Here is a 16114-nt window from a genome sequence, read left to right as displayed (position 1 = left end):
TGAAATAAGCTTATACTTAAATTTGGAGATAGTTCAGAGAAGGATAAACATATGAACCAGTCACGTACAAAGATCTCATGTGTGCTCATTATATTGAAGGCATGCTAGGAGCCATAATTCAGGAGGAATTAAAATAGGAGACATTATGCTTTAAAAAATTATAATCCAAAAGGGCATGTACAGAAATAGGTAAATAATGCCCCGTCATTTATGTTAGGTTTTGATGAGTAGTATGGTAAATGCTACTGAAGTAGACAAAAAAAATTGAGATTTTTGGAGAGAGGAAATGGCTTCACCCAATGACTACTTTAGGGAAGAAGAGACTTTAAAATAGGATTCACATTCTAAGAGCAAAAACAGAGAAAAGTAGATGGGCAAGCTGTAGGTACTTTGAAGTTTAGTTTTTTGTTGATTGAAATGTAGTTTGTCCTCAGCAGGAATAGAAGGAGATGGCTCAGAAAGATATTATGGAAAAAGACGTAGTGTTTAGAAGTGAATGATGAAAAAAGTTGAGGAATGTTTACAGGAATATTTACAATGATGAGCAGAAGTTTGAAAGATAAAATGTTTTGGACACTTTAAGACCAACAAAATCTGTTACTAGGGATACCTCCATGGGCCATGATAATAAATTACTTATATTGAAATTTTTAAAGGATTATTTATTTATTTATTTATTCATGAGAGACACAGGGAGAGGGGCAGCGAACATAGGCCTAGGAAGAAGCAGGCTCCCTGCAGGGAGCTTGATGCGGGGCTTGATCCCAGGACTCCAGGCCTGAGCCAAAGGCAGACGCTCAACCTGTGAGCCACCCAGGTGCCCCAGTTATATTAAAATATTTAAAGTGGTATTTACTTCATTTTTTCTGTATACATCCTTATAAAATGAAGTTCTTACTTTAGGGTTTCAAATGATACTAGCTCAAATTGAACTTATCTTCTTACTCCATCAATGTTGATATCAGTAAAACTGATATCAGGAGCACCTGGGTGGCTCAGTTGGTTAAGTGTCTGCCTTCTGCTCAGGTCATGATCCCGGGATCCATGGGGATTGAGCCCCATGTCAAGCTCCCCACTCAGGGTGAAGTCTGCTTCTCCCTCTGCACCTCCCCCATTATCTCCCCTTCCACCTGCTCATGTTCTCTCTCTCAAATAAATAAATTAAATATTTTTTAAAAATAAGACTGATATCAAAGATTGTTGGTCAACTTCTTTTTAGTCTAGCTAAATTTGGTGGTTCCTTATTCTAGCTTTAGCAAATATTAATTGCGTGATTTTGGGCAAGGGACTTAATTCTACCACCATCATTTGCCTTATCTGTAAGATAAGGATAATCAGTACTTTACAGAATTTTTGTGAGGCTTTGAGATAAAAATAATATGGAAAGATTTTAAATTAATTAGCATATAAGTAATAGCTGTGATCATTGTTTTGTTTTGTACCTTTGTTTATTCTCTTGGATTTTTGTCTTCTGCTTTCTACTTTCTCCTTATTTCTGTGATACTCAAGATACTTTATTTCAGTTCTGATTTGTTTTCTTCAATAGTGTTGTCTCTTCATCAAATGATATTAATTAACACTTAATTCCCTAGAACATCTTTCAAACATCTGAAACTTTACACCTTAATTATTTTTTATCTTTCTCATTACCTTACTGCCACTAATAAACTCCTCAATTTATTTTCAGTCTAATCTTTACCTTCAGTGGTACTACCTAGGGATATGCTGTAAATCAAATTCTTTCACATTTTTTGTATCACTTATGTTTTTTTTTTATGTTTCTTAAAATCTAGAAATAAGCATCAGGGTTTTAAGAGACATTGCATGCATTCAGTTTTGAATTAAAGCAGCATGAAGAATAAATCATATTATAAAGAATACTTAGTGTGAATTGTTTTTTTTTTTTTTTTTTTTTTTTTTTTTTATGATAGGCACACAGTGAGAGAGAGAGAGAGAGGCAGAGACACAGGCAGAGGGAGAAGCAGGCTCCATGCACCGGGAGCCCGACGTGGGATTTGATCCCGGGTCTCCAGGATCGTGCCCTGGGCCAAAGGCAGGCGCTAAACCGCTGCGCCACCCAGGGATCCCCTTTTTTTTTTTTTTTTTTTTTTTTTTTAGTGTGAATTGTTTATATCCATATGTGCTTAAGGAATTTAAGAATGGATTTCATTTATTTTCATAGAGCTGTTATACAAATTAAATATGAAATGCTAAGTAAGACATCTGGTAGGAAATAAGTGTTCCATAAATGTTAGCCATTATAATTATCACTGGGAAGCAGGGCCAGCTTTTGTTTATTGACAGCACTTTCATGAGTGCTGGAAGATTCTCCTTTCCCAGGATCTATCTATTATAGTTCCCTAAATTCTAATAGATGTTTAGTGCTTTGGATTTAGACATTTTGTCTTTGGGGCTTCCCTGTGAATATAAAGATCAGTCTCATGAGGTAGGGGTAATTAGGAGAGGCCTTTCAGAGGCCAATAATGTTCTATTTCTTGATCTAGCTGCTGATCACATGTGTCACTTTGTGAAAATTCATTAAGCTTGATTCATGTTCTAGTTTGCAATGTATGCTATATATATATTTTAAAGATGTTATTTATTTATTCACAAGAGACACAGAGGGAGAGGCAGAGACATAGGCAGAGGGAGAAGCAGGCTCCATGCAGGGACCCCAATGTGGGACTCGATCCCGGGACTCCAGGATCACACCCTGCATCGAAGGCAGATGCTTAACCACTGAGCCACCCCGGCATCCCAATGTATGCTATATTTTAATAAAGAGTTAGCCTAGAAAAACATATATATATTACCCAGGGAATTCTATATCAGAATTATTAGTCATTCGAATAAATTGATGTAAATTATTTTTAAGGGGCTTTCCTATCTTGGAGGTTTTTAAACTTGTTCAGCATGTGAGATATCTGAGCACCCTAAATTCCTTCTGGGTAATATATTTTAATATCGTTTGAACTATGATTTAACTCAAAATGAAAATCTATCTTAAGTTCTTCTGAAGTTGCATATTTGGTTAAATTTGCATATTCTTTAAGGTATATTTGTGAAAAATTCAAACTGTGAAACTCAGTGATTGCTTTTTCTTAAGTTTTCCCATGAATAGGTATTTGCCATGTATTCATCAATTATGTATTCTGCTAGGACAGCAGGCAAGTGATAGTAGCCCCCAAGGCGGTTTAAGAAAAATTATGAGAGAAAGACTGAAAATTGAAAACATTCTACTTATACCAGTTTTTAGCAAATTGTGGAAACACTGACACAATGTAGTTTTTAGCAGTGGAACATCTTAGTCTAGTCTATCTTGACCTAAACAGGATTCAGAAGGAGCATTGTTTGAGGAATACTGTTTTAGAATTTAGCTGTTTTTCTTTTCTTTTTTTTTTTCCAGAATTATACATATAGAAATAACCTGGATTGGATTTTATTTATATTATGAAGACTCTTCTAAACCATTTTAAGTACTGGCTGTTGCAAAATGATTTATCATTCTGAAACATGCTCATATTTTTGATATCCAGGTACCCAGGTATTGTTCCATTTTATAAAAACCTGTATCTGTCTCTATTTTTAGATGACTTCAAACCTGCTTCTATTGATACTTCCTGTGAAGGAGAGCTTGAAGTCGGCAAAGGTGAACAGGTGACAATAACTCTGCCAAATATAGAAGTGAGTATTTCTACATATTTAGACTGAAAGTATTCTTTCGCAGGATTTTTACTAAATTTAAATGAAAATAATTGCACAATTCGTATAGTGATAAAGTAATTAACAAATACACCAAAGCAAAAACACCTTATTTTAAGCTATTTTAGTAAAACAATCTGAAAATACTTTTAAAAAATACTTTGATCTATTTCATAAGTTTCGAGAACTATCATTTCAAATGATTTGAAACACTTGGAAAAAATTAAAAATTAAACAAACTTGGAGGTCTAAACATTTACTTATTATGAGCCAGATTTTGTACTCTAAACTGGGAATAATAGCATATCCCTGGCCTTCTAGTCCCAATCTGGTATAGCAGAAAGACACACAAATGTCTAATGCTATACATTAGAGCATGTGCAAAATTCTTTGCAAGCACATAAGTAGAATCAAATACTCTGCCTGGTGGAATCTTGAAAGGCTTAATAGGCAGATGCTATTTGAGCTAAGCCTTGAAGAACAAGTAGAATTTCATTAGGCAGAAAGGGAGTAGACTATTCCAGTTAGAAGGAACAGTATGTAAATGCTTCTAGACAAAAGAGAAAGAACAAGAAGTTTGTGGAATAAATGAATTAATGTAGTAAATAAATAACAGAATTATGAAAAATAATTGATATTAGAGGCTGGAAAGGTAGATTGGGATCAGACTATGAAAAATATTTTATGTTCTAATGGAGAATTTAGACTTTATCCCATAGGTATTAAAGTACCATTAGAGGTTTTTAAGCAGAATAGTAACATGGTTAGATTTGTGCTTTTAGAGTGATTTTAGCAATAGTTTGGGGAATGGGTTAGAAAAGAAAGAGGCTGGGTCAGGAGGCTTTAACCAAAGTTTTGTCTATTTAAAAAATTCCAAGTGTTTCCAAGGGACACTGTCAAATACTATTTACACAAATAGACAAATTATTTGCTGCTTTAGTTTTCTCAGTCTTTGAGTTAGATATTTCTTAGCATTCAACTTGTTTCTTTTTTTTCTTTTACACTGACTTGATCTATTCTCAGAGAGCACAGGTATGGTAACTTTGTATTTTAACATATAGAGAAAGCACTGGGCTGAGATTTTTTTGTTTAATTTTTTAAAGGAAATGGTTTTGTGCCAGTTCATCTGCATTCCCTTATATGTATTTATGAGATGATTTGTTGTGATTAGAGGTAGAGCAAGGAAATGCTCTATCCTCTAGTCTTCTATCTTTTCTTATTTTTATCAGTCAACACTTTTATTGAGACCCCTCTATTATATCAGACTGTATCATTTATGGCCTCTGGAAGTTTACCTAAGGTTAATTAAATTTGTGGTGGAGACTTCACATTTGCTCCCTTATAAACTGAAGGAAATGAAAAACCAGTTCAGTGTAAGACATATGGATGAATAAACCTTTGTATTACTCTGTAATGGAAAAACTGGCATCTCTAAAACAGTTTAGAAATTTAGTTCCCTGGCTGCCCGGGTGGCTCAGCGGTTTAGTGCCATCTTCAGCCCAGGGCGTGATCCTGGAGACCCAGGATCGAGTCCCATGTCGGGCTCCCTGCATGGAACCTGCTTCTCCCTTTGCCTGTGTCTCTGCGTCTCTGCCTCTCTCTCTCTCTCTCTCTCTCTCATGAATAAATAAATAAAACCTTTAAAAAAAAAAAAAGAAATTTAGTTCCCATAAATCTAAGCCTTTTTTGCTTTATTATCCTCTTTAAAGAAAAACTTAAGCCATCCTCTGACTTCTAAAAGTTATTGAAAAGCCCTCAGTTGATAACAGGTACCCCTAGCCTGGTGTCAAGTCATAGGATTATTGATCAGTGATGATTGGTTTGCAAAAAAAACTTTAGCTAGGTTCTTCTTTCCCATGTAGAATATTCTTTTCTTAAATTACAATCCTTCCAACCTCATTCCTTGCACTGCTTTTCTATTACAAGCAGGGGGGAATTCTTACATTTATTAATTAACCTTTCTTATTTGCATATATCCTTTAAGCAAGGGTTACCATCTACCTTGTATATGATTATGATCTCAATTGAAATATCTCTTTAGAGTGGGGCCTGGGTGGCTCAGTTGTTTAAGCATCTGTCTTCAGCTCAGGTTATGATCCCAGGGTCCTGAGATCAAACCCCATGCTGGGCTTTCCACTCAGTGGGGAGCCTGCTTTTCTCTCTCCCTCTGCCTGCCACTCCACCTGCTTGCGCTCTCGCTCTCTTTCTCTCTCTAATAAATAAATAAGATCTTTTTATTAAAAAAAAGAAATACCTCTTTAGGGAATGACAGTTCTAGAAGGAAGTTTTCAAGCCTTCAAATTGTAAATTTCTGAAACAGCAAAAAAAGTAATTTGGGAAGAAGTAATACCCCTGCACCCCATTCCACCAGAAATATACAAAAAGAATATGTCTCAATATTTGTGTGTGTATATATATATGCATGAGAAAGAGAGACAGATGGACTATATATACATATGCCTTCTGTGTGATAACTCCTGTGCTATGTGGTTATTGACTAAACATAGTCATTGTCCTGAAAAATATTACCATTTAATGAGGAAGACAGGAAATAAATGATGAAAATAGAGAAATGTAAGGATTGTCACAGAGGTATACACAGGATATTATGGAAATGCAGAAGAGAACTCAGTCAACAGAAAAAGAAGAGATGCCAAGGTATGCTGTCTTGAAGAAGAGTTGAAATTAGGTAAAGGAAAGAGGGAAGACATTTTAGGCAGAGAAAAGAAAAAGACATGGGCTAAGACAAGGCAACAAAAGAGTCTGTTACATTTGAAGAACTACATATAAACCACTGTCGCTAGACCAGAAGGAGTCCACTAGGGACATAGTGGGAGATGGAAAGGTATTTAGGAATCAGATAAAAAAGGGCTTAATCTGTAATGCAAAAGAATTTAAACTTTATCCTATAACTCTTTTAGATAGTTGAAAGAAAATAGTTAAAATTACCACCTGTAGAAAGCCAATATTTTTTTTTCCTGCTGGCCATACAGTCCTAGAACAATTATGAATAAGAATAGAAATTACATTCTCATATACACTTTGTGGATTTTCTTCCCATAGTTAAAAAACTTCTTTAAACAAGTAAGAGGTTTACATTTCTTCAGAGTTCTTAATTTTGTGGAAATGTAATGATTGTTAGTTTAAAGCATTTAGATTCTCTGTTTTCTTTATGAACTTGCTTTTCATTATCTGAGTAAAAATGGCTAGAAACTAGAAGTCATCCTATAAAGTGGAACTTTTATTATACTATACATTTAAGAGTCCCATCAGTTTCTGGCAGTTCCTTCATAGGGTAGATTTTTCTAATTTTCATTCCTCTAGATTTTCTTTGGTAGTATCAAGTAGAAGAAACTAATGAAAATGAAAGCTGCTAATCTGGTTAATATTGGGCATTTACAAATCTCTCTTCCTTACAAATAATTCTCTATGGGGACGCCTGGGTGTCTTAGTGGTTGAGCATCTGCCTTTGGCTCAGGGCATGGTCCCGGAGTCCCAGAATTGAGTTCCACATCGGGCTGCCCTCGAGAAGCCTGCTTCTCCCTCTGCCTATGTCACTGCCTCTCTCTCTGTGTCTCTCATGAATAAATACATAAAATCTTTTAAAAAAAAAACAATTTTCTATGGTTGACTACTATAAAATTTCAAAATGTTAAATTTTGAAGGGAAAAAACTGAATTAACTGTTATGATTTGTCATTGGTGCTGTCCAATGGTGCTGACAAGTTTGGCATTCTTTAGTGCTGATCCTATCTTGAGGACACTTTTGTGAGCCTCAATGAAATAGTCCACTCCTTCCATCTGCACTTCCTTTATGTAGGAAATGTATCTCTAATGATTGCTTATGACCCCAAATGCTGGACTTGTGAAAGTTCTGAATGTCAGATGCACTACTATGTTACTCTAAACCAAACTGTTGGGCAACATCCCTCCCAAGATAAACTTGGTTTGGTTCCATCCACCGAGTATTTAGCTCAAATGAGAGAATAGCCCACCACACTCGGACCTCAGTCTATTTTAGGACTGGTTCTATTTTAACATCCTATTACAGTTATATTTTTTAATGAATTGTATCTTTTTATTGTATATATCTTTTAATCCTGTTCTTGTGATTTTAAGCTTAAGTACTTTCTTGTCTGATATTAATATTGCCACCCTGGCTTTCTTTTGATTTGCATGTTCATGGAATTTCCGTGTCTCTTTTATTTAGCTGACATTTTGTTTTCAGTATATCTTTTGTTAAGAGAATATTCTGTTTCACTTTTTTAAGTTTATTTTTTAGAGAAAAAGAGCACTCGAGCAGAGATAAGAGCAGAAGGAGAGGGAGAGAGAGAATCCCAAGCAGACTCTGCACTGAGCATAGGGCCTAATGTGGGGCTCAGTCTTACAACCCTGAGATCATGACTCTGAGATCATGACCTGAGACAAAATCAAGAGTCTGGCACTGAACTGACTGAGCCACCCAGGTACTCCTATTCTGTTTTATTTTTAAACCCAGTTCAACACTTTCTGTTTTTATTAGGAGAACTTAACTTTATCTCCATTTAGTTAAAAGCTAATGTACTAGATTTTTATATCTATCACCTTATAGTATTTTTATTAGTTATTTTAATTTTTCTCTCATTTGTTTTTATTAGTTTCATTAAGTATCTCTTCTTTTTCCCCCCTCCTATTTGGGAGTATGGTTGTAATTTTCCCTTCCATTACTGGTTAATTTCCTTTCCTGGTATTCATAATCAGGCATGATCAGATTTTTTCCTGTCAGCAAATGGGGGACAAAACTGGAAGGAGGGTAGAGAGAAGGATTAACAGTAACCTAGGTGAGATGATGACTGGGTTCTGAAGTTGTGTAATAGCAGTAAATATAGAGATAATTGGTAGTATTCAGTAGTTTGGGTTTTCTTGAGGGTTGAATGAGTTTAATATTATACACACAAAATACTTGGAACAGTGTTTAGCACTCTGTAGAAGTTCACATATGTTTTTACAAGGTGGTCTTTTTATATTTATTTATTTATTTATTTATTTATTTATTTATTTATTTTAAAAGACTTTATTTACTTACTCATGAGAGACACAGAAAGAGAGGCAGAGGGAGAAGCAGGCTCCATGCAGGGAGCCCGATGTGGGACTTGATCCCAGGTCTCCAGGATCATGCCCCGGGCCAAAGGTGGCGCTAAACCACTGAGCCACTGGGGCTGCCCAAGGTGGTCTTTTTAAAAGGTAATTCTAAGTGCACCTGGGTGGCTCAGTTGGTTAAGCATCAGACTCTTGATTTCAGCGCAGGTCACAATCTCAAGGTCCTGAGATCCAGCCCCACACCAGCCTACACACTAAGCATGAAGGCTGCTTAGGATTCACTCTCTTCCTCTCCTTCTGCCCTACCCCCTGCTTGCATGTGTTCTCCCATGCTATGTATGAATGAATGGTCATTCTTCAGCTTAGAGGCCTCCAAATGCTTCTCATGACTCTCAAAAAAATCTCAAACCCTCCCCATGGCCAGGAAGACCCTTCAGGATCTAGCACTCATCCATCCACCCAAGCTCTCCCACACCCTTTGCCCCTCACTTCATCTTTCTGGCCTCAAATCCTTTGCACTTGCTATGCCCTTTCCCTAGAACCCTCTTCCCCCAGTTCTCACAGTGGCTAAGTCCTTATCTTTCAGGCTGCCTCTGATTTAAATTTCATTTGCTCACAAAATAGTTTAGAGGCAAAGATAGTTTATATGCTTAGGAGTTTCCTGGCACTTTAATACTTTAATACCCCTTTCTTGAAGTGTGGAATAAGGAAATGGGCAGTAATTCAAGTTTAAAAAAGAAATGGTGCTCAATTTAATAAGGAAAATAACTTTACTTTTTAAAAACTTGAACAAGTTGTGGAAGGCAGTTATAGAGAAGGCAGTTATTTAACTTGTTACTTAGGATCAAAATGTTCATACTGTTCATATTCAGCATCCATTTAGTATCTGTGAAGGGTTTGTACCTTAGGTGCTAGGAGCAATAAAAGAAATTATGTTCCAGTCCTTTATTTTTCAGGAACTCAAAGTACAATAAGTATTATATTTTTAAGATCTATTCTAAGTAGGAATACAAATATCTTTAAAAGGAATGTTGCACAAATCTCTTATCAACTGTAATTTGAGTCCTTGGATTATTATTCAGAGGTATCTTACTCATCCGCTCCTCTATTCCTTATATTTCCTATAAATGGATAGTTATCTCTAAAGGCTTGATAAGAGTTAGATTCTGTGTGTGTGTGTGTGTGTGTGTGTGTGCGCACGTGCTTAGGCAAGAATACTTGATAGGTGATGCTGCTTTTATATCACATCATGAAGCATATAATGTCTGATTGTCCCACTTTTAATGATGCTAAAATTAATCAGTGGGTTTAATATAACAGGTGATCTGCATAGGGAAGCACCACTTTAAGAAAATACCAGGTTTTAAAAACTTATGAAGGAAGAAGAGGGTGGGTAGGCAATATGATTCAGGGCTTTTGTTCCCTTATCCATAAAATGTATTGGTTGCATTAAAATTGAATCCCAATTGCCTGTTGTAGGCCCAATGTAACAAATCTTTAATGACTCAGGGCAAGTGCTTCCTCTTCCCTTTCCTCAAAAATAGCAGATTTGAGACCTCAGCCTTGCTTTATCTCTATCTTTTTTACTATGAATCCTTGTTGTTAGAGTAATAAACTTAGGTAGTTAGGTGACTTGAGGTATAACATAAATTGAGAAACACAGAAGATCCCAAAGGCCCTCCCAACTAAATTTATGTGATAAATTTCAAGTAATTATAATTAACTTTTTAAACAGGGGTCAACTCCACCAGTAACTGTTTTCAAGGGTTCAAAGAAACCTTACTTAAAGGAATGCATTTTAATTATTAACCATGACACTGGAGAATGTCGGCTAGAAAAACTCAGCAGCAACATCACTGTAAAAAAAACAAGGTATGTCATTAATTAAATTATTTTATCAACATATAAATTGCAAAGGAAATGTCAGTGAAAAGAATTATTGGACTAAGTCACATTATTTTATAAGGATTGTTTCTGCGTGGCACAAAAATGTTTAAATCTTTTTCCAAGTTTAAATTTGGTAGAGACCCTTAGCCAAAAGCTTTTACCACCTCTTCCTATGATATATAAAAGCCTTTTTGTTTCTGAATATTTTCTATACGTACAGGTATACCTTTTATTCTACTGTAGATGCTTTCATAGAATTAAACTGAGCCATTAAAAACTCTCCAAAATCATTCCATCTTCATTAGTGAAAATTTATTTAGCACCTAGAATATGTAAGGCACTAGGAAAATGAAAGTTTCCTATACAAATACAAATACTAACCCTGCATTTTAATTGGATTAACAGATCATTCCATTTAAAAAGTCAGTAAGAATATATCCATCTAAAATTCTTATTTGCAGATAGGTGGTACATTATCGTGTAATATAAAGGAAGTACACTAAAAGCCATAAAAATGGCATAGACAAAAGTTGTTCTAGAACCTAAAGGAAGGGGAAAGGTATCATTGATTGGAGGTTTTAGGGAGGTCTTACTGATGTCTTGAGGTTAAGAATTCGAAGGGATACATGTACTCTGATGTTTATAGCAGCATTATCAACAGATAGCCAAAATATGGAAAGAGCCCAAAAACCCACTGAGCTGATGAATGGTCAATGGTGGTCAAGATCTATCTATCTATCTATCTATCTATCTATCTATCTATCTATCTCTATATCTATAATGTAATATTACCCAGCCATAAAAAAGAATGAAATCTTGCCACTTGCAATAACATGGATGAAGCTAGAGAGTGTTATGCTAAGTGAATTAAGTCAGAGAGAGACAAATAACATATGATTTCACTCATATGTGGAATTTAAGAAACAAAACAAACAATCATGGGAAAAAGAGAGAAGAAAACCAAGTTTCAGACTCTTAACTATAGAGGACAAACTGATGGGGGGAGGTGAGGGAGGGATGGGTTAAATGGGTGATGGGGATTTAGGAGAGCACTTGTAATGAGCACTGGGTGTAGTATGTATGTGATAAATCACTAAATTATATACTTGGAAACTAGTATTACACTGTACATCTAACTAGAATTTAAATAAAAACTTTAAAGAAAAAGAAAAAAAAGATTTGGGTTTTTTTTTCCACCAAATATACTTGGTGATAAGAATTACCATGGGTGCTTGTTAAAAATGAGTTCCCAGATCTAACTTCAGATCAAAGAAGGACCCTGGGAAGCTCTATTTTTATTATCCCCTCCCTGTGCTAGTAATTTCTATTAGTAGGAAAGTTTGGAAAATATCACAGAGAAGATGAAGTTGTAGGCAAGGTTTGAATGCAGGAATATATTTGACTTATTTGAAGCCAGTGAGTAAGACCTCTTTGAATAGAGCAGAGATTTCTGTGCCCATGAAAAGTAGATTGACATACTTATATATATATTTTAAACAATCTACCAAACAAGTTGAGTAAAATGAAACAATGTGGGAAACAGAAAAATGCATAAACCATGATTTTTGAAAGTAGGGATGAAAATAACAATGTGAAGGTAAAAATGACAGGATTTGGTAACTGGAAATGGAAGAGACAGAAATCAAGCATAACTACATTTTATACTCTTAAAAGTATTCAAAAGAAAGTATATGAATCTCCTTTAGTAACATGTCTTAAAGTTAGGAATGAAAAATGAAAATGAATGCCTGGGTGGCTCAGTCAGTTAAGCATCTGCCTTCCACTTAGGTCATGATCCTGGGGTCCCAGGATTGAGCCCATATCGGGGCTCCCTGCTCAGCGGGGAGCCTACTTCTCCCTTTCCCCCTGCCCTTCATCACTGTGCTTTCTCTTGCTATCTCGGTCTCTCAAATAAGTAAATAAAATCTTTAAGAAAAAAAGAAAAATGTGAAAGTGATTTGACTTTAACAGAAATGATAATTTTAGAATTTAGGGAATTATATTTGTTATATACATATGTATCATTTCAGTTTATTTAATTTGTGTATGTCTCATCTCTTCAGTTTTGAGCAGTAGTTTTGTTTTTGTTACATTTGTATCCCTTATTGGATCTGTGTATATGTCATGTATATAATAGGATTCAATAAGTATTTGTTAAATACATATTTGTTGGGCAGCCCGGGTGGCTCAGCAGTTTAGCACCACCTTCAGCCCAGGACGTGATCCTGGAGACCCGGGATCGAGTCCCACATTGGGCTCCCTGTGTGGAGTCTGCTTTTCCCTCTGCTTGTGTCTCTGCCTCTCTCTCTCCCCTCTCTGTGTTTCTCATGAATAAATAAATAAAATCTTTTTTTAAAAAAACATATTTGTTAAATAATGAGCTAAATTAATGTTTTAATTTTTGGATTTCATTTTAAGGATCTCTAGGGAAACAAGTGGTCAATTTTAGTAACTTTGTAAGTTGCAGTTGTTAAATTTCAATCACCCCTGTTTTGACCTTTTATATTCTTAATTGCAGATTTGAAGGAAGTAGTAAAATTCAGTATCGCATAGAGCAACACCAGCAACAAATGCGGAATTCAGCTAGGACTCCGAATCTTGTGAAACATTCTCCATCTGAAGACAAACTGTCCCCAGCATCTCCAATGGATGATATCGAAAGAGGTAAAATCTAAGTGTGTATAATACCCATTGTAAGACATTACTAAGAAATGTCAGGTGAAATTTTTCATTTTAATTAACAATGGGTCTAACTTTGACACTTTTTGACATCAAAAGTGTCCTCACTTCAATAGTGAAGTGAGGAGATGTAATAAGATACAGTAAGTTCTTCTGAATTACTGCTCACTTCTCAGCAGGAAGGTGTTTCTAGGGAGATATAGTCACTTTGAAAGTAAGGAAACTTAAATCTCCATTTTTTTCTAGGTTCAAGTTGGATGTTGGTGGTATAGCAGTTGTGGGAGGAGTAGAACTCTGGTCACCTGGTCACAGTGTATTTGCTTCTGTACTCTTCCTTCATAATTTGCGAGTAGTTCTCCAATTGTATACACACACACACACACCGTATCATCTTTATCCATTTATCGGTTGATGGACATTTGGGCTGATTCCATGATTTGGCTGTTGCTGATAATGCTATAAACATCGGGATGCATGTGCCCCTTCAAATCAGTATTTTTGTATCCTTTGGGTAAATACCTAGTAATGCAATTGCTGGATCTAGGGTAGCTCTATTTTTAACTTCTTGAGGAACCTCCATACTGTTTTCCAGAGTGGCTGCACCAGTTTGCATTCCCACCAACACTGTAAAGGGTTCCCCTTTCTCCACATCCTTACCAATAACTGTTGTTTCCTGTGGTGTTAATTTTAGCCATTCTGACAGGTATGAGGTCTCACTGTAGTTTTGATTTGTATTTCCCTGATGATGAATGATGTTGAATATCTTTTCATGGGTCTGTTAGCCATCTGCATGTCTTCTTTAGAAAAATGTCTATTCATGTCTTCTGCCTGATATTTAATTGGATTATTGTTTTGGGGGTGTTGAGTTTAATAAGTTCTTTATATATTTTGGATACTAACCCTTTATCAGATATGTTATTTGCAACTATCTTCTCTGATTCCACAGGTTGCCTTTCAGTTTTATTGTTTCCTTTGCTGTGCAGAAGCTTTTTATTTTGACAAAGTCCTAATAGTTTATTTTTGCTTTTGTTTCCCTTCCCTTAGGAGACGTATCTAGTAAGAAGTTGCTATGGCCAATGTCAAAGAGGTTACTGCCTGTGTTCTCCTCTCAGATTTTAACGGTTTCATGTCTCATGCTTAGGTCTTTAATCTACTTAACATTCATTTTTGTGTATGGTGTAAGAAAATGGTCCAGTTTCATTTTTCTGCATGTTGCTGTCCAATTTTTCCAACACTGTTGTAAAGACTGTCTTTTTTCCCACTGGATACTATTTCATGCTTTGTCGACGTTATGAGTTCATTTCTGGGTTTTCTATTCTGTTCTATTGATCTATGTGTCTATTTTTGTGCCAGTAATACGGTGTCTAAATTTGCTAAGACAGCAGATCTTATATATTCCCATCACACACACACACATACACATACACATACATAAATGGAAACTATGAGATGATGTTAATTAACATGATTGTCATGGGACGCCTGGGTGGCTCATTGGTTGAGTGTCTGCCTTCGGCTTAGGGTGTGATCCTGGGGTCCTGGGATCTAGTCCCACACTGGGCTCCCTGTGTGGAGCCTGCTGGTCCCTCTGCCTATATCTCTGCCTCTCTCTGTGTCTCTCATGAATAAATAAATAAAATCTAAAGAAAAACATGATTATCGCAATCATTTCACAATGTATATCAGAGCATTAAGTTGTACATTTTGGATTTGTTTCTTCCTGTGAAAAATAAAAAAATATTTAATAATTATAAAATGTCTAAAATTTTCTCCCAGAAGTTAGTTGGTCTGAGTGTTTCTGTTCAGTTAAAGCTAGGACACACAGAGTGAGAACCCTAGGAGCAGTCAGTTACCTGCGGAGTAGGTCCTGTCAGGAGAGCTTCAGAAGCTGGGGCAGGGAGCTACTCCTGAGATGAACTTCAGGCTTGGCACACAATTCTCTGTCTCCTTCATCCAGTAGATGGCGTATAGGTTCCAGTAGTTGTTGCCTGAAGTCCTGCTTATATAGGCTGAGGTTGGCCAGCAGGAGCAAGGTCAGGCTGCTGTGGCCACTGTTGGTCATGTCGCATTCCCCCAGCCAGGGCACTCCCAGTATGGTGCCGGGCTAGCACAGGCCTTGGCGGAGTCCCTGGACTCTAGAATCCCCCAGCTTGTTGTTGCTCATCTGCAGCTCAAGAGATCCTGTTTTGGATCAACATGGTACCAGAGTGGTGATAGCAGATGGCCATAAGCTGCAGGACTTTACCCATGGGTACTGCAGCTGGCAGCCAGTCTCCCAAAGACTCTCACATGGCAGCCAGGCACTCTCGCCCCCCCAGGACATTGCCCCACTAGGTTCGACTCTTCAGGCTCTCCTTGGCCCTAAGGATGCAGCAAAGGTCTCTGCAACTTCTAGCTGTGATGTTACATCTTAGAACCACAGGTTCCTGAGTCAGGAGCTGGGGTATAGCAGTTTGGGGCACAGCTTGTCACCCAGGCCCAGCACCTGCAGTGAAACATTGGAGGTCACAATACCACACAGGTCCTTACCGTGGGCCCATGTGAGGCAGCAGTTCTCCAGCTTGACCATCTCCACTGGCAGGCAGAGTCTGCCAGGCCCTGGTACAGCACTCAGACACCAGCCTGGCAGATGTCGCTGTTGTTCAGTATGAGTTCCTTGAATGCTGCTTGGCCTTTGAACACCACAGCTAAGGGCTCACAACTGGCAGCTGTCAGGTTGCAGTACTCCAGCTGAAGTAGCAGCAGGAGTCCAGGAGATCTTTGCAGAA

The 16114-nt window shown here is 36.8% G+C and overlaps 1 protein-coding gene across 2 annotated transcripts in view; it reads left to right on the top strand.

Moving 5' to 3' along the window:
- EAF2 (ELL associated factor 2) overlaps positions 1-16114 on the top strand; it is a 33397-nt gene that overhangs the window by 5829 nt on the left and 11454 nt on the right. The window contains exons 2-4 of one of the 2 annotated variants that reach the window (XM_041769536.1): positions 3590-3684; positions 10516-10652; positions 13186-13331. In XM_041769536.1, coding sequence (XP_041625470.1) covers positions 3590-3684; positions 10516-10652; positions 13186-13331 — 378 coding nt within the window. The remainder of the gene's footprint in view (positions 1-3589; positions 3685-10515; positions 10653-13185; positions 13332-16114) is intronic. The other variant, XM_041769547.1, reaches the window with a different exon arrangement.

Source organism: Vulpes lagopus, chromosome 1 (assembly GCF_018345385.1).
Source record: "Vulpes lagopus strain Blue_001 chromosome 1, ASM1834538v1, whole genome shotgun sequence".
In the NCBI taxonomy this organism is placed as follows: domain Eukaryota; kingdom Metazoa; phylum Chordata; class Mammalia; order Carnivora; family Canidae; genus Vulpes; species Vulpes lagopus.
The sequence above is the reverse complement of the archived record's forward strand: the minus strand, read 5'-3'. Positions and strand labels throughout refer to the sequence as shown.